This window comes from Calidris pugnax, unplaced genomic scaffold (genome assembly GCF_001431845.1).
Source record: "Calidris pugnax isolate Ruff unplaced genomic scaffold, ASM143184v1 scaffold246, whole genome shotgun sequence".
Taxonomy (NCBI): Eukaryota; Metazoa; Chordata; class Aves; order Charadriiformes; family Scolopacidae; genus Calidris; species Calidris pugnax.
This window is the reverse complement of record NW_015090989.1, coordinates 97,847-115,670: the sequence shown is the minus strand read 5'-3', so window position 1 is coordinate 115,670 and position 17,824 is coordinate 97,847. Positions and strand designations below refer to the sequence as shown.

At 40.5% G+C, this 17,824-nt stretch overlaps 1 protein-coding gene across 9 annotated transcripts in view; it reads left to right on the top strand.

The window, feature by feature from the left end:
* Positions 1–17,824, top strand: part of DMD (dystrophin) — a 1,195,780-nt gene that overhangs the window by 1,089,034 nt on the left and 88,922 nt on the right. For all 9 annotated transcript variants that reach the window (XM_014954058.1, XM_014954055.1, XM_014954053.1 and 6 more), the window contains 2 exons: positions 3,417–3,478; positions 14,901–14,975. In XM_014954058.1, the coding sequence (XP_014809544.1) occupies positions 3,417–3,478; positions 14,901–14,975 (137 nt within the window). The remainder of the gene's footprint in view (positions 1–3,416; positions 3,479–14,900; positions 14,976–17,824) is intronic.

The following is a 17,824-nucleotide window of genomic DNA, read 5'->3' as shown; positions in this document are numbered from 1 at the left end:
GTCACTTGCAGATGAAGCGAATAAAAGCATTCCTTACAAAATGTGCATCTCCAAGGGAATTAATCTTATACCATGGAAGGAAATCACTCAGAGTAGTGGTTTGGGGTTACCTGTATTAAAAATACCAGTTGGAGTCTAATGTTTCTTTGACAATGGAAATTTTATTTACAAGATCTTAGGAAAATCAGTTACGGATTTTCAGGAAGATTAGTCAATGCCATAAGCTTAAACCATACACACTAAATCCAATGATACATGGTTGGGCCTTACCATAAAAATCCAATACGTTACTCATACATTTAATGCTGATTAGTGATCAGCCATAATAGTTTTCCAAATTTAAGATGATCCTTTTGTTCTTCTAACACAGGCATGGGATTCCACAATCCTATATAGATACACCTTTGCCAGATATCTTATGGCTTCTCAATATTTTAATGGAGAATCAGTGCCTTTGGAGGCTACCAGGTTAATGGCTGTGGAGTCTGAAGTGTCTGCTTTATCCATAGAGCAACCTATGGCTGCCAAACTAATTTCACAGAGGAAAATTAGGCAGATTATTTTCAGTTGTTTCTCATAACTGTGTGCATATTTTCTTTTTCTCATTTTTACGACAGGATTTGGCATACAAACCATGGTAGAGTTGCTATTTGAACATCCCCACTTCTGGGACTACCTGCCTGTGGGGAAGCAAGCCAGGTTCATGCCTGGGAACTATCAATCTGGGACTCACATTGGGTGCAAACAAACTGTGTTCCCACATCTGCGGGTTTAAATGTTTATTTGGGTCTGCAGTCTGTTCACCTAAATTGTGACATCTTGGGCTAAGGGATGGTTCTGTGATGAGTATGCTCCTTTCCTCTTTTCCTTTGGGCTGCTGTTGTATAAGTAGAGCCTCCTGGTAACCAAGTTTTTCGGGACTCAATGTGAAAAGGAAACCATTTCTGGTTTCCTTCCAAAATGCACTTTATATCTGGGTATGGTAAAAGCTGCTGGTGCTACATTCTCTCTGCAGAACCTGCCCAAACCAAATGTGGTAGGAAATTCAGGAGCTTGGGTGCAGGTGGCTGGGATCCGCAAGTTTTCACTTGAAGCTACCTAGTTTCTGCATTTCAAAAACCAGCTCAGGCTCAGATTTTTAAATGTGATTGCAACCGCCTCCCTTTGCACGACTCATTTTTTTTACCAGAGCAAAGAACAAGACTGCTTTTGCTCATCTAGTGTCCTCCTCCCTCTTTCACTGCCTTCAGCCACCGCAGGAATTAGGAAGGGGAGGGGATGCTGAGGTTGATGAGACAGGGCTTGTTTAAAAGCCTGTGCTCAACTAGGGCAGTGCCAAAGCGGCATTTTTTCCTTATGCTTAGTGCTTGTGATCCCTTTCATTCTTTCTTGCAGTTACAGAGCAAAATCTGGAAATATTATATATAGTAAGCTACTGAATATATAGGGGTTACTAGGCCGGTGAAGTATTCATATGGATCAAATAAATAGCCCATTTTTTAAGACCAAAATTAAATCATACTAAGAGAACATGTCACGATTTTCTTTTTTTCCTTGGGTAGGGATGGTGTTGAAGTGACTCACTGAAAATGTTACCCCTTTTTAGCCTATAAAGGTGTACTTGGGAACATCGCTGCCTCAAAAAGAAAACCCAAGGACAGTTTGTTCTCTAAACCAACCTCGCTGCATCAGTCTTCCAGCGCACAGTTGGGTTTGCAGGTGCGTTAAGCCCCTTGGCTGGGCTGTGGTGTAGTCTCTTGGAGCTGGAAGGTGTGTGCTCCAGGAGCTCCACAGCGCTGTGGAGCAGGTCCTGCTCTCCTGCATATTTTCTCCCAACCAATGTGCGCGTGTGTGTGTGTTGGAACCAGGGTGCCTGCTTTTTAAGTACAGAAATTGCAAATGTGATTGTTAGGAACCGTGCACTACATACGCTTTCCAATTTTTATTTTTTTATGAATACTCATGGTCCTCTTTTAATGTGTTCTGTATGAACAGGGGTTTATTGGCTCCAGGATAGATAAGGAGAATTTTTTTTTTTCAAGTTTTCTACATTAATGGAAACATGACCACGTTAGCTGATCACACTGTTGCTAAAAAAAAAAATAAAATTGTAAAATGTGTAACCTTAGGGAGACACGAGTTGCTACTACACCCGCTAACACTTCATTTCGTTGGCTTTCTCACGCTGTGTGTCTTTTGGCAACACATTGTGTTGCAAAGCTGAAGACTGCTAGCCTCATTGCAGAGACTGTCCAATTTACATTCTAGTCATACTGCAGCGTTTCATAACCCCGCTACAGCTTTTCCCCTGGCTTCCCAACAGCTCTGCCGCCTGACACTGCCCAGGGACCTCCAGGGCAAGGGAAAGGGCCTGGGAGTCCTGGGGAAGAAGAAAAGCAGCAATAGTCTTCGCTGAAAGAGAACGGCAAATGATGGGGGGGAAGGGATTGTTCAGCCTGGAGAAGAGGAGGCTGAGGGGAGACCTTATTGTTTTCTGCAGCTCCCTGAAAGGAGGGTGTAGAGAGGTGGGGGTCGGTCTCTTCTCTCAAGTCTCAGGCGACAAGACTAGAGGAAACAGCATCAAGTTGCACCAGGGGAGGTTCAGCTTGGATATTAGGAAAAATTTTTACACTGAAAGGGTTATCGAGCATTAGAAGGGGCTGCCCAGGGAGGTGGTTGAGGCACCATCCCTGGAGGAGTTCAAAAGACGGGTTGACATGGTGCTGAGGGACATGGTTTAGTGATGGTTTTTTGTCAGAGTTAGGTTGATGGTTAGACTAGATGATGTTGAAGGTCCCTTCCAACCTAGATGATTCTATGATGCACTGGGCTGGAAAGGGATGTGAGCTGGTGGTGGGTCAGTGGGCTGTTGCATGGGGGGTTTAGTGCAGATGTTTGGACTGAAAGCAAGGATGCCAGCAGCTGCGTTGGGTAGCTCTTACCTACCACCTGGGAAAGAGTGGGAAGAGTACGTAGGGGAATGCAGGTCAAAACCACCATCTATCTCCGTATCCGGTCAAAATTTGTACAAAGATTCAAGTACTAAACCCTTTTAAATATCTCGCCTCTAGTTTAGAGGAACGAGAGAGCAATCTGTACAAAACAGCAAGTTTGTGAGAGTTGATCGGTGTGCTTGCAAGTTCCCCAAAACATTATGGCCTATCTGGATACTTGCTGTCTTTTCAATATTAGGGCTGCTTATAATTTTGTTTCTTGAGCCTGTGTCTAAATGAAGCGCTCCGAGTTAATGACTCATGTTGAAAGAAGACGTGTCTGCCACTGCTGGGACCCCCTGCCAGAGCAGCTCGGGCTGCGGGCAGTGGTCTGGCCCCGCGCTCTGATGTGCAACCTGGACCGCTTGCTGTGTGATGGAGACAGCAATTTTACTTTACTAACTTTCATGTTTTGTATTGTAGCCATGAGACGCAAACGACCTGCTGGGATCATCCCAAGATGACTGAGCTTTACCAGTCTTTAGGTAAGATGCCTCTACCGGTTGTTTGTTTTTTCCCCGATCCAATGAATTTTCAAGGCAAGGGTTTCCACAAGTAGCAAAACTCAAAATGAAGTGGAAGCGAGAGGCAGTGCTTTTATCGAGGTTAAGACTTTCTGCGAGGGAAATATGTAAGGCAAAATAACACATTTCAAACGTGCAGTGGAAGAAGTAATATTTCAGTTAGCACATTTAGAATGTGCGCTGGGTTTACGGAGTAATTTGAGTGCATTGTTGCAAACTCTTGCTGAAAGACTGGGACAGAAATGATAAAAAAAAAAAAAATCCTGACTCTTTTCACTGTCTAATCTACTTTACAAAAGGCAGATGAAAAAAATCAAACCAAGCTGCTGTTAATGTTGACTTTTGGATGGTAGGAAGCCAATTGGAGCAATTTGCCAAACTGCGTTACCACTGCTTTATTTTTAAAGCACTTTCAATACTTGGAAGGCATGGCAGCTGTCATGATGTCATTTTGAATACCCAAATTGCATGCTTATTATGACTTCAGATGTGCCTCTCTGGTGGAGGGTTTTTTTTTTTATTTTTTAGCAGCTTTGGATTTTATTAACAGAAGCACATCTATAAGATAAAATAGGTTAATCCATGCTCTAGTATAGGCTGCCTGGCAGAGCATTTAATAGCTAACTCTTTGCTTTTAATGGTTCTGTTAATAAATAATAGAGGGCATAATAAAAATTAAGCTATTTCTCTAAAAGAAATATCAGTGAATATGCTGCATTCATAAAGGAGGTTATGTCTGTACAGCACATGCACATAAACCAGCTTTAAACCAGCCAGCTTGAGCACTGGGGCAGTCAAATCTAGCATTCAGTGCAGGCTTATTTACCATGGTGAAAAATAGCTTAAATTATCTCCTGCTAAACTCTAGTTTAGCTGCTGAAAACAGTCTAATTATGCCAGCATAATCCATTTTGAGCTAACTCAGGTATCTAACAGTGCTCTGCAGTTAAAGGCATACCAAAAATATTTTAGAAAAGTGATATGATAAAGTGGAATGAGACAGCGTGAAGATTTTTTTCCATAGAGTATTAGCACTATAGCAGCAATTTGTTTAAAAAATTAGCCAGAATACAGCTCTATATGTCAAAAAAGGGATATAAGGTGTCTAAGTTCAGGCTAACCAAATGCAAAAGCAGACAAGTATTGACTTGCCATTTAATTATAATGTATTGCCCTGTTTGTCTCCTTCATATTTTTACTCTTAAAGTGACTGGTTTAAAAGATTCAGGACAAACAGTAATTGCATATGTACACATCCCTTTAATACAGGTAGGTCTTCACACAGTTGCCTGTTAATTGAGCTGCACTATGACTCCGCAGCCACCTTTGATCCAGAGATTGCATGATATTTCTGATACTATTGTTGCTCAGACCTAAAGTCCTGTTGCAACTGCTTTTCTTCTGGTATTTCCCTGTTTTAGCTAGAGCGCTCCTGTGTATCAAGAAGTGAAAGGGTAGCTATAAATAAGGGAGAAAATTGTTCTGATGGGTTCAGGTCAACGTTTCAAAAAATGTATGACTGCTGAAGTCAGTCTGCATTTACTTTCACCGAGTTTTATCACTATAAGTATCACCCCAATGTCAAGAGTTTAAGATAACCATATTTCTTACTACATAAAGAAGGAACATGTTTAGGCAGATTTTGTTTCTTTTTCTTATGAAATCCTGCTCTTTTCATTTTCAGGAGCAAGGAATGTCCAAAAGGCTAGTCCTCTTTCTGACTAGTTTTATTTTTGGGGGGTTGAGAGCAGATGCTTGTTAATATGGAAGTGATGCTGATTTTAGCAAAGGATGCATAATGTGTATTTTTATTAGTAAACGTAGATGTTCATATATGTGTACAAAACAGATTAGACAAGGTGATTCCTTGTGCATTGCCACATGGGGTGAAGCTTTGATAAAAGTGCTACTGCATAAGCTACCTTTTTTTTATTTTATTTTTGAACTGTGTGTATTCATCATTGCCCAACTCATACAAATTGCATAATACAAGCATAACCCGTTTAGTCTTGAACAGAGCCCTTGATGTATTTTCAGTGCTTTGCTTTGCCTCAGGTCAAAACGGTAATAATGGGATGTTTGAAGTCTTTTCAGACTGTTCAGAAATATTTTATCTGAGAAGATATTAGTAAAGTTGATTTTGTATTGCATACTCATTAGATCTTATTATTTTTACCCCACATTAGGATCCAAATTTTGCTTCTCATTCATATGAAGAAGCTAGTAAAGAGCTTAGAGTATATGCATTTTAAGTGTCTGGTAGAAAACATGAATTCTGCAATCTAGGTAAATGTGAAAAATGAGACCAAGCATATCAGTGCTGTCAAGAGTTTTCATTTCCATTTTCCAACTCCTACACCTAGCCTCTAGGGAGTAATTGTGCTATGTGATGTAGCTCTCTATACATGCCAGTATATCATAATTTTCTAGGGGATCCTTATGGCTAATTTAAATTCTTACAAATTACTGAAAGCTTCATCTTTTTTTTTTAAGTGAATGAGGGAAGGTGCAACCTGGAACAACATGAAGTTCCTCATCTGCCTGTGTCTTTGAGACACAAGAGACTCTTCTGTAAGAAAAAGGAGTCGTAATAGTGTTGTTGTTCACATACCTACAAATTGCTGCATTACGTTTTTGCTACACTAGATGAATTCCAAATTTCAAACTTATTTCCTCAGCTTTCTGTCTTTAGAGGTTTGGGTATTTATAAAAATGAAGCTAAATTACTTGGGAGCATTATTTGGTACTAAGAAAAGAAGGTAGGAACATGCTGTGTGCAGATTGTCAGTCTGCAAAGTCCTGTATCCTTTCTTCCAGGGGTACTGCATCAGAGAAAGCAGAAAGAACCCATAGGAAGAAATTATAAAATAAGCTGCCCATGAAGGAAATATTCTCAAATTCTTTTTGATCTCATTTGCTGAAACGTGGCTGTTTATGAAGATACTAGTGATAACTAAAATATTTTATTTGAAATTTAATATGTGTATAAAAAAATTTCTAACAGGCTGTTCTTTTAACAGAAGCTTTTCCTTTTCAGATATTAAAAGGCTTGTTCTCAACTCCTCTTTGTTATTTAAATAACATAGTATTTAATCCGTTTTGATGAAGCATCTACTGCTGACTTAAGCTGGGCAATTTTCAGCCTTCACTGTAGTTACAGCTACTTAAAGTCACATAATAAGCCATCAATATTAAAAGCCTTAACTGTTGTTTAATGGTGAAGTCAAAGTGGCAACAGGTGGTTGCAACAGTGACTTTAGTGTATCTAGTAGATGTTGGTGTGGATTAATTAAGAAGAAATTATATAAATTAAGAACACAAAAATAAATGCTGGAACAGGAGACGTAGTAAAAATCAATAATAGTGAGTCTCAGAGGTTCAGAGACCAACAGACATCCCCTGGTTTGTATTTACACCGTTATGAACCACTCCCATTTTCTTCTAACTTCTCTCTGTAAATCTTCAAAGTACCAAGAACCACTCCAACTGCTTTTCTTTCCAAAAGCAGTTCCCCTGCAGCAGATCTGCTTTTTTATATCATTCTTTTACAGCCCCCTTACAAATTTTCTCATCCTTCATGATGGCTCCAGGGCATCATTGAAATGAGAGTTTGTGTTACTGCATTGTCCTGAAGAGTTTAAGGACCTTTGGGTGAGGGGAGAGATGGGAAGAGCAGGAATCAAAGTAGTCTAAGATTGCTTAATTTTTTTTTTCAGATTGTCTTGTGAGAGTGAACGGTTAATTGCAGGCATTTTAGCTCAGAATGATAGTATTTTGCCTTTAAGCTGAAAATGAATCTAACCTTTGCAGTGATGGCCCAGGAGGATGTGGGCTGCTTACTGTTAGTGTCCCCCTCTTCCAGCCTTCCCATGTAATGTCAGTACGAGTCTCCTCAAGGTGCATTAGTGTCACTGTGAACAGTAATTGCAGTAGCAGGAGGCAGTCAGAAATGTTGATGTGTGCATCTGTTTATCGCTCCTGATTCACCAAGGCACGACAAGAGGGTGAAAACCACCCTCACCCTTGGAGGCTGCAGTGCACTTTCCATTTAATGGTGACATTCCACTGGTGACAGCTTTCCATTTAATTTAGAGGGATGGGGGGAGCAGTTCTCTGTGGAGTACATGGAAGAAATGTCGGAGTTGCTTAACACAAGGTAGGAGAATGCTGGAAGGTACTTCTCAGCCTCCACTGGGGCTTTCAGCTGGAGCTGCCGTTTCTGGTCTTGTGGCTGGCTGCTCTTGTGCAGCAATGGGAGCTTCCAACTCCAAATGACTGAGGTGGATAAACTTGATCCTTTTTGCTTTGTGTATTTTGATTTGTCCTTCTGAAATGCTGTCCAAGGAGGCTAAACTGCCCCTTTTTGCCATAATAGTTTTTAATAAAAACTGTTAAAACATGTATTTAGCATGAGGTTTTATTGAATTCAACTAAATGTTTCCTACATTTGTACTAGTAAGACCTATTGGACTCAACAATTGTTTGATTTCTACCAAAATCTGGTGTAATGATACCTATGGTCTTTCTTTAAATATTGCTTATTCGCAGATGTCTTTTTTCAAGCTAGCTACAATCTGAGTAATAGGACTTCTCATTTCAGAAAATAGGATTGGTTGGATTCTGTCAACCTTTGATAGTAGTCAGACCTAGAGTAGGTCATCTTTCTAACCCCGTCTGACTGCATCCTGTGTAGGCATACACCTAACAGACCCTAAACATAACTATGGCAGAGAAGTACAAGTTATGTGGTGGAAGTTAACCTTGTGTCTCTTGGAAATGAAACCCTAGGAATATTAGCAGTGAAGAAGGGTATTGAAGAGAGAGCAAAGTAGTGTTCTGTTATGGAATAGCTGACCAGTACGAGAACATTTTCCTCAAGAAAGTTTGCAAATGGGTATTTTCATTAGTATTCTTGAAGCTATGTTTTTGGTATTTACTTATTTTAGGTTTTTCCATTATGACTACTTCTCATCTAATGTACGTGAAGGGTTTCTGACCTTTGTGACTGCAAACTCTGCTTGCATCCCAACCCCATAATGGGGTATAACCCAGATGTACATCATATCCTTTCTTACACTTTTGGGTTTGCAGGCTGAAAAAAAGCCATTACACACTAAAACTAAGTTCCCAAAGGTCATTTAAATTGGTTATTGGGATGTTGGTATATGCTGTGGGTTTCAACCACTTGGCCCAGGTGCAATCAGTAGCATTTTGGTGCCCTGTGTACTTCCCACTCACTAATTTGCAGAGACACTATCATCTTAAAAAAGCTCAGTGGGACAGGTCTGGTACAGCATGCTATATTTCATGGAGAGTGGTTAAGCTGTATGTGTATAATAACATTGTTTACTGTTATTTATTCTCAAAGCAATGTAGATAATAACATTAATTATTGTTATAATAAAAGAGTCAATAGCTGAGACTCAACTGATATTAAGCAGTGTTACTTGATTAATTTCTCTCCTTTGTGCATTTGTCTCATTTGCATTTTTAAATTGCAGTTCCTAAAGAGGCGATATATGTCACTGTAGGGCATCATTAAAAGATTTATATATGGGATTTGGGCAGCAGGAAGAAACCTTGCATTCTTATCAGCCGGTCAGGGAATCGCAGCTGTATTGAATCGATGTGAGCTGAAGCTTCGTGAGAAGTCAAGAGTGCTGTTAGTGTCTGATGAAACATGAAAGCTTAGTGGCGGTAGTGGAATTATGGTCCGTTCAGAACTCTACAGAACACAGTTTTTAACCTCTGCTAGGTAGGCGTTGGCAGAGACAACAGGGACATGCAATTAGCAAAATAGTTTATCCACTGAAGGCAGTGTATTTCTGAACAGCTATATGAGCATGTTACAAGCTATGGTGGAGTAAGACTTTCAAGTTTTGAGGTGTCACATTTTTTTTCCATGTAAATAAGTGAGAGTGGAAAAAAAGAACCAAAACCAAACCTCAAAACTGTAAATCTTGTCGGATGAGGATTTTACCCAATGACATCTAATTTCTTTCAAAGAATTTAGTTGTTAACTTTCCAAATTTTACTCTTGAGCTAGTTACCACCTGAAGCACGTAAGCTGCTCTTTTCAGCTGGATTCTGTCCAGACAGTGAGAAAATTACTGTCCATAAAATCAAGTGAAATGGCTGTGCTTTCTCCTCATTAATTAAAAAGCAATAATAATAATATTCACAATAATACAAACAAGTAATGCTCTTTAAAGTAAAAAAAAAAAAAAAATGTTTTACAGGCAGAAAGCCCTTCCTGAGATGCCTTCAGATTACACTGTGTGTGTGAGAGACAAATTACACGAGCAACCTTTGACAGGAGGTAGTGTGGTCCATCCCAGAGCTTTAAAACCCTCAGTGAGATTAGTCTGTTGTAGAGGACAGTATGTTATTAGGTAAAACATCCCAGTTATTCAGCGCTATTAGCAGCTGGGTCAATTGTAGAGTGGTTATTCTGTTTTAAGAACTACGATGGAAAGCAGTTCAGTTACAACACCTCACTTGAAACCTGTTGTCTGTGTTATAGATGTGACTACTTAAGAGTAAAACCAAATATCCCTCCATGCTGGATGCTATACCTCTTGTTAAATATGTTCTTTTTAAAAACTTCTTGTTCTTTAATTTTTTTATTGCTTTTAGTTGCTTATCAACTCATTTGTTGCAGTAAGACTCGGGAATATGAGGATCTGTTTTTCCTCTTGCAATAATACCCATATCCCAATGTAAAATCTGGAATTTAGCACGGGAGGATTAAAAAAAAAAACAACTTAGAACATTAGGTGGTTCACATTTTGTGATACAAATTATTGACCAATTCACAAGTGAGTGGATTTTAACTTGATAGTCCACTGTCAAAAGGATCTGTTATGTGTAATTACAGCTGTTCCTACAATACCCACATTGGAAAACATGTTAATGAGAGGCTGTCTTAGCTCTTTTGAGAAAGAACATAGCTCTTATGTTTTGTGATTTCTCTCAACGTGCAGAATTATGTAGGAAAGGTTAGGATTTAATTATCTGATCATCTTTCCATAATATTTCTGATTTTAGTTCTTCCTATGAGCAGGCTGGAGTCCTGTTCGTTAAAGCTACATGTGTAATAAAAGCACTAGTTCTTGTTCAGTGTTATTCATATTGATATGAATGAACATAAGAATATGAACATGAACATATTCATACGTTGTAGGCACATGATGGATGCGGAGGAGATCACTTTTCTAGAAAACCTTCTTCCTACCACATTGTTTGCTATGGAGCAAAAGGAGGTGCTTGTCTTGTCGTGTCTGTAATGAAAAGAAGGCGGCAGTGAAAGGAAATTTCCTAATTTCTGAAAGCAGTTGATGCTTTAGCACTTTGAACTTCTTTTGTGATGACGGCGGGAGGGCTATGGGAGAAGCTTAGGAAGACCATGGAGAGATCTTACTGCTATGTTGGTGAGAACTGTTGATTGCTGCAAAGGCACCCCCTGTAAGCACCTGCCCCATCTTATGGGTCTCTTGTAACATGATCTGAGATCTTCTGCCCTAGAAAAATTACTGTCTTCTTAAACAGAGCAGTTGTTCATGGCTGAGTATTGGGAGAACCACGATTTCTATTTGCCCTGGGATGTCACCATGAGTGTTACCAAGTACTCCTGTGTGATCTTTTCTGCAGTCTCTTTCTTTCCAGGGACCAGGTGACCTCTTCCACTACATTGTCGTTTCAGACCATAAACACATTATGTTCTTGAGTGTTTACATTTTTTGATCAAAGCTTGGAAGTTACCTTCTGAATGAGGGCTGGGAGTATCATTAAACAATCTGCAAAAGTCTTATATACTCCAAAGGCTTTTCAGCCCTCTGATTACCTCATTTGGGTGGTGAGATGGTGAATAATTTCTAGGAATGGGAGGAAAGGCTGGAGAAAAACTTGCATGGTATTCTGAGCTCTCTGACATCCTGAGGTGATAAAAGCTTTGGAGTCAAGGCTTAGTGGGACCTTCCTCTTTTAGTGGCTGTTTGGAAGTGGAGGAAGCATCAGGTGTTTTTTCCTCAGGACGGGGGGAAAAAAAAAGCAAAACACCACAGGGATGGAGGAACTAGTGGGGTTTCCATACGTTTCTATAGGAAGGTTTCTGCTGCTTTTGCCTCCTCCTTCCCTCCTCCACATGTTCCCGGCAGCAGCAGCTGGCTCGTGGCCAGGCAGTGCTGTCTGCTGCCTCACCCAAAGTTTCCTCCTTCTACATTTCATGGTGATGTTACCTCCAACGCTCCCCAGCCCAGTGACCGAGTCTCATTCCCTGACAATCTTGTGTTCTACGGTTCATTTAAATAGAGTCATATATCGGCAAGGGGAATAATTTGAACCCAATTAGGAGAGGCCTGGGCTCCCCTCCTTCCTCCACAGAACAACACGTTCTTTTGTAGCAGTAGCTCCAGGGGAGGAAAGATGCCACCGGCAGTTTCATGGGAGTAGGTTGGGGTGGGGGGGGAAGCTAAATCGTTAAGATCCAGCAACCACAAATGACTGTCACCACCTGGTAAGGGAGCCATCCATCAGGAGCATGGAGTTAGCGGCGTGACGAAGACGAGAGGTGAGCTGTTGACGCAGGGAGAGTAACTGGGCATGGGCTAATACTGATAACAGGAACCAAGGTGGGAGGCAGAGGCATGGGGTGGCTGCACGTGGCCTCAGCACGTAGAGCCAAAAGCAGATATTGCTGCTACTTTCCCCAAAACCTGAGGTGAGGGCTCCAAAACCTGCTTGTTGATCTTTTGCAGCAGGTGCTTCTTGGCAGCAATGTCATTAAGGTTGATAACAAATTTGGCGTGTATTACATATCCAGGAAAATAGATGTAAGCTACAGCGCTTTCAGGATTAAGTATCTTAATGGATGGTACTTTTTGCCTCTATCAAGGCCTGAAATATGCATGTATATATACTAATATTTCTTAAAATGTAAATAATAAGTAGAGAAGCTTTTTTTCAGAATACTCAGGGGAAGTTTAGGGAAGGCTGCTTCATTTTATCAAAAGCTAGCCATAATATAGTGTATATTCTTTTCCAGAACACAAGTGCAGATTTACAACAAGAGTACAAAATGTAACTGAAGTTGCAGAGTGTTTGTGAGAGACTGCTTTATTAATTTCCCTTCAAGACAAATTTAGACACTTCATTTAAATTGCTCACTGTATTCCACACCACATTAAGGCTTCTGGACTTGTCAGGGTGATTGTGAGAGAACAATACACAGGAGAACTGCCCATTAAAAAGGTGTATGGAACTATGCAAAGAAAATAATTTATATACAAAGCTGAAACTTTCAGTTGTGCTGCAAGACATTTTTCAGAAACGTTCCACGGCTTTTAATAAGGTATACAAAAGTACTGAATTATCAAACCTCAAATTAGTCTTTCAGAACAGCTTAATTAAAATTAATAGAATTGAGACTGTATTCCCTCTGCTACCTATACCTGTACAGCATTGTAAACGATACTGGGATAGTTGTACCCAAGCTACCACATTGCAAACAGCTTTATAGCACCTCAGCACCTATGCCAGCAAGAAACTGTGTTGTATTTACTCTGTTTTTCATCATACTATTTCTCTAAGAGTCTGCCAGGCTCAGAGGCAGCTTGTTGGGCTAAATGGACCTCTATTCTAAGCCAATGTATTTTTTTATGTTATTTTTGTAGTTACATCCTAGTTTAGACTTTCCAAACACTTTCCCATCATTAACCCCTGAGGCCCCTGTGGGTTTCATGAGTCAATGAAATGCATTCTGTGGTGTTGCCAGGTGCTGAAACTGGCTGGCACAAACAGTCCATTTCTGTGCTAGAAAACCCTTAAATTGCAAGATGGTAACTGATCTATTGGGAAAGGTCCCTAGACGGGCTCAAATGCCCAGGAGTGTCTGTGCCCAGGCGTTAGTTGGGTATGTGACAGGCCCAGGAGTATGCCAGCAACAGCGTGTTTTGTCAGTGTTGGAGGTGATGGTGCTTTGGCACACGAGCATCCCCGTCCCACTCCCTGCCGCTCCTCAGTTCCCCGTGCAGCCACTCTGTAGCATCCCTGGCAGGAGCTGGCAGTGCCACTTGGGAAACAGCATCCATTCATTGACTTGCCCCCAAAACAACAACCTTGATGGCTTACCTGGGGTTGATGGAGGTACCAGCTTGAAGCTGCACACAATTAGCTTGGGTGTCTGTTGACCTACTCATATAAACAAAAGCCCTTTGCTGAATTTGCACACTTACTTCTGCATCCTGAGTCTGATTCTAAATACTGCAATGTGTGATGTAGTCTTGGTAATGCCAGATCTGGTTGTAAATTACGAGTTAACCAATGTACTGGTGCCAATGGGAGGAATTCAGCCACAGTAGTTTCACAACCTCACTTTCAGCGAATTTTATATTCATTCTTACAAATGGGGTTTGGCCAAGGCCACCCTCAGCAAAGCCAGGGACAAGATTAGAATAAGTGCATCTTCCTTGTTCTGGTTTCATGGAAGAGAAAGATGCAAATGCAGTTTCCTGGCCAGATTTGGTCCAAGACAACCTGTACTTTCTTTTCAGTTTTGTCTAGTGTTCGCTTCCTAGACTACAGACCACTTGCTGTGGAGATAGTCAGAATTTAGTGCTGAATAATGTACAAGTAGCTGGTATTGAGCCTCCTGAGGGCTGAGAGGCTTCTAGAAGTTCTGGTGTGGTGTGAGTGGTTTGATGGGTGGCCCACGTTGTCCCTGCAGTGTCCTGGGAGGTTTTTGCAAGCTGTGGTTAAACTATTCAGAGGGTAGGTGCCACAGCCTACCAGAACCCCACTGGTTTGGAGGTGGGAACCTGGGAACTCACCTGGCTGGGTGAGCCGGCTTCTCACCAGGAAGGCTCTGCGGCTCAGGGCTGCAGAAAGTACAAATGTTTCATTGTTGGTTTTTTTTTTTTTTTTTAAGTGTTTTTTTCTGCAGTAGCTGAGAGTCGCCTGCTTTTCCCTGGGCAGAGCTCTTCTCTGAGGGCTGCCTGCTCGCAGCCTGCCTGGTGCATCGGGCAGACAAGGCAGAGTTTCAGGTTCTTATCTCTCTCACAGCGCCTTTGGTGTGAAAGGCTGCGGTGTTTTCAAACAACACTGCTGCAGTCACTGATGTTGTCCTTTCAAGTGCTCTTAGGTTCAGTGCCTTTGAAGGAAAGGAAGTAATACTTCAGGACTCAGTCATTTTTCTTTTGGATGATTGCTTGTCGAGGTTTGAGGGCTTTTGCTCAGTGAAGTAGAGTTTCTAACGTACTTTTTTTGTTTTCCCTCTGTTCTTTTAACCAATGAGTATAACCTAGTTCAGCTCAACAATGTCTTTGTGAGTCTGGTTATTTCTAAGGCGTAAAGCTAATCTTTTATTTTAATATTTCCCCCCCTACAGCTGACCTGAACAACGTCAGGTTCTCGGCGTACAGGACTGCCATGAAACTCCGCAGACTGCAGAAAGCCCTCTGCTGTAAGTATGTGCCTGTGCCTCGCCTGCTCCCGGGAGGACTTTATTACCAATGCATAAGTTTATTCACGACTTTCAGAAGCAGAAAAACACCCCCATGCGTACCCCAAGATCTGCCTGGTGCATGGAAACCTCCCACCTGAAGGGTCTTCTGCTGCCACCAGTTTGCACGTTCCTTACAAAAACCAAAGTGCTAGCTGGTCTGCAGATCTGTCCCTTGCAAGACAGAGCAGCGGATCAGACACAAAACTGACATCTCCTACATATTTCTTATCTTCATACTCCTTAGCTGGGTATTTTCACTGTGCTCATTACTGGAGTCACATCCTGCGTCAGCCACAACTTTACATCTCAACACCAAAGGAACAGGATTGGAGTGTATTGGGAACGGTGAGAATTTGGGTGAAGTAATCGCTCCAGAGCTGGAGTTGTTAATGGCTTATTAAGTTGAAGCTCGAACCCTGAGGGGCTGTTGCCTTTAAATGAGATCATCACAGTAAACATTTAGCTTCATTTTTCCCCCAGCTTTTGGTTATGTTCAGCAGTCTCTCATCAGCCATATGTTTGTGATGTGCGTGTTCTAACATTTTAATTCTCTCAACTGGTGCATGGTATTCTACTTGTCACTAGAGTTATGTTTCCTTTTCAGTTTATTGTAACCTGATAGCTAAATAATTTGCTTGTAGTTTTCTCGGTAGGCCAATCAGTTGCCAAAGCAAGCAGTTTATTAGGTGGTACAGTTTGGGAGGTTATTAAAATACTTTAACGTTCACCATTTGGCATTTAATTACAGGGTTAAGTTTCTGACACAGTTGCAAATGTCTCAACTGTTGATTTACCTCAGGTTTGGATTTGTGCTCACATGCTTTCTGGAACTGTGTCAAACCTTGATATTTTTGAGCATGTTTACTTTTAGGCTTATAAGCATGGGTGAATTCCACTAGTGAACAGATTTAATTTCTGAATGTATGAAAAACTAAAACAGAAAAAGAAAAAGACAAACAAACAATAAGTGAAAATTCTTGTAACGTGATTAAAGGTTTCAACATTAATGCAGTGACAATGAATTTTGATGATCAGAAATACAAACATCTTTCCATGGCACAGCACTCCTGCCACACTCATCATGGAAAGGTAGTGTAAAGAAATCAGAGTGATAGGCAGTGAAGGGTATCCACAATCAGTGCAGCACTGACATAAGGAAATAAAATATTTGGAATTACAAGTTTCTCTAGCTGGCAGTGCGTAAGTGTAATTTGCAACAGGTTTTTATGGCTGAAAGTGCAAAACTTTGCGTCCTTTTTTATCTGTATTACCCTGATGCCTACCACTAAATGTTTGTAGACTCATCTTGGTCATTACAGTGGGGAATTGTAGTTATGCCCTAAAGTCAGTTCATCTCTTGAGGTTATACTTAGGTAGATTTTCTGAGAATGGATGTTTTCAGAGACATGCAGTGGCACTTAGAGTGATTACTTTAGCGCATTCTTCATACTTGTATCTAAGGAAAAGTATTTAAGGAATTTGGTTAGCAGTCTTTGTTCTTACAAATATTTTTTGCTTGGAGACTCCATCATTTTATTTGTGTATTCTGTGATTTCAATGTCACTTGTGAAGTCAGTTTAATTAGATTTTTTCCAAAAAACCCCAACTCATTAGAAAATTCTTTTTCTGCAGTTTGGCACTAGTAAAAATAGAGCACATTGCTGGGTTTCAGGGCTTCTACACATAGCCAAAAATCCCTAAATTCCACCTGCTGTGGGTTCTGCTTTCAGCTTGCTCTTTTTATTTCAGTGTTAAAATTTCATGAGTTTATATATATATATACACGCATATATATATATATGTGGGTGTATATATATAACATTTTCTGCAAACTTTATAAAAAGCAGAGCAGTGATGTCTACTGAGGAGCACTTATAAAGATGTGTGCACAATAGAAGGCCTGCAGAAGTGGAGGTACAGCCTATGCCTCAGTGGCAAGAATAGAAACGCTTTAAAAAATGAACTATTCTTAGACTTACTTCTTTTCAGTTTGCAGATCAGCCCAGTGAACACTAAGGTGCTAGGATGTTAAACCTAAAGAACCCTACGGAAAATGATAATTCTTAACAAATAAATGCTTGTGTATTCTGTTACCTTAGAAATATCTAGTGTATGGCTCTATTGTCCCAGCCTTAAAAATTATTGTGGGCATGCCAGGTGTAACTATTGCACTGTTTTTTATTAAATGTATGGTTTCCTTTGATAATTGCATCAAAGCATGTTGACTTTCTTGGTTTGCTACTTTTAAAAGATCTGATCTTTAAGTGCAAACCACATCCGAACGTTGTGGTGTCAATGAAATGAGATGTATTCACACACTTTTCTTGGAGACGCAGCAAAAGGAAGTATTCAGAAACTTCTGTTAGGGTGCTTTTTTCCTTTCATTTTTTACAGGCTAGATTAAATACATTTTTTTTAATGTATCAGCCAACAGCAGCAGGTTACAGAGGAGATGATGTTGCATTCTGGGAACACCATTTATACGTTTTATCACCAGCCATATGTTGAGTTTTTTCCAAGTTCAGTATGTGACCTTCACAGCAGACTTTCTCCTGCCTGTTAATTGTCACTTTGGTCCTCCAGTGGCTTAGTTATTCCAGATCATTTTCTATACTTTTTCTGCAATCTGGCCACAGGTTGGTGTCTAGTTACAAACATCCTAACATTTTTTCTCTTGCTGTAGAGGCCAGAGAAATATTTATATAGATGACTTAGATTTCAAAATAAGCTAGAAGCTACTGCTCAAACAGATTTTGGAGTCAGTTTGGGAATTTTAAAGAGGAAGGAACAAAAGAGTGTCAGAGAAC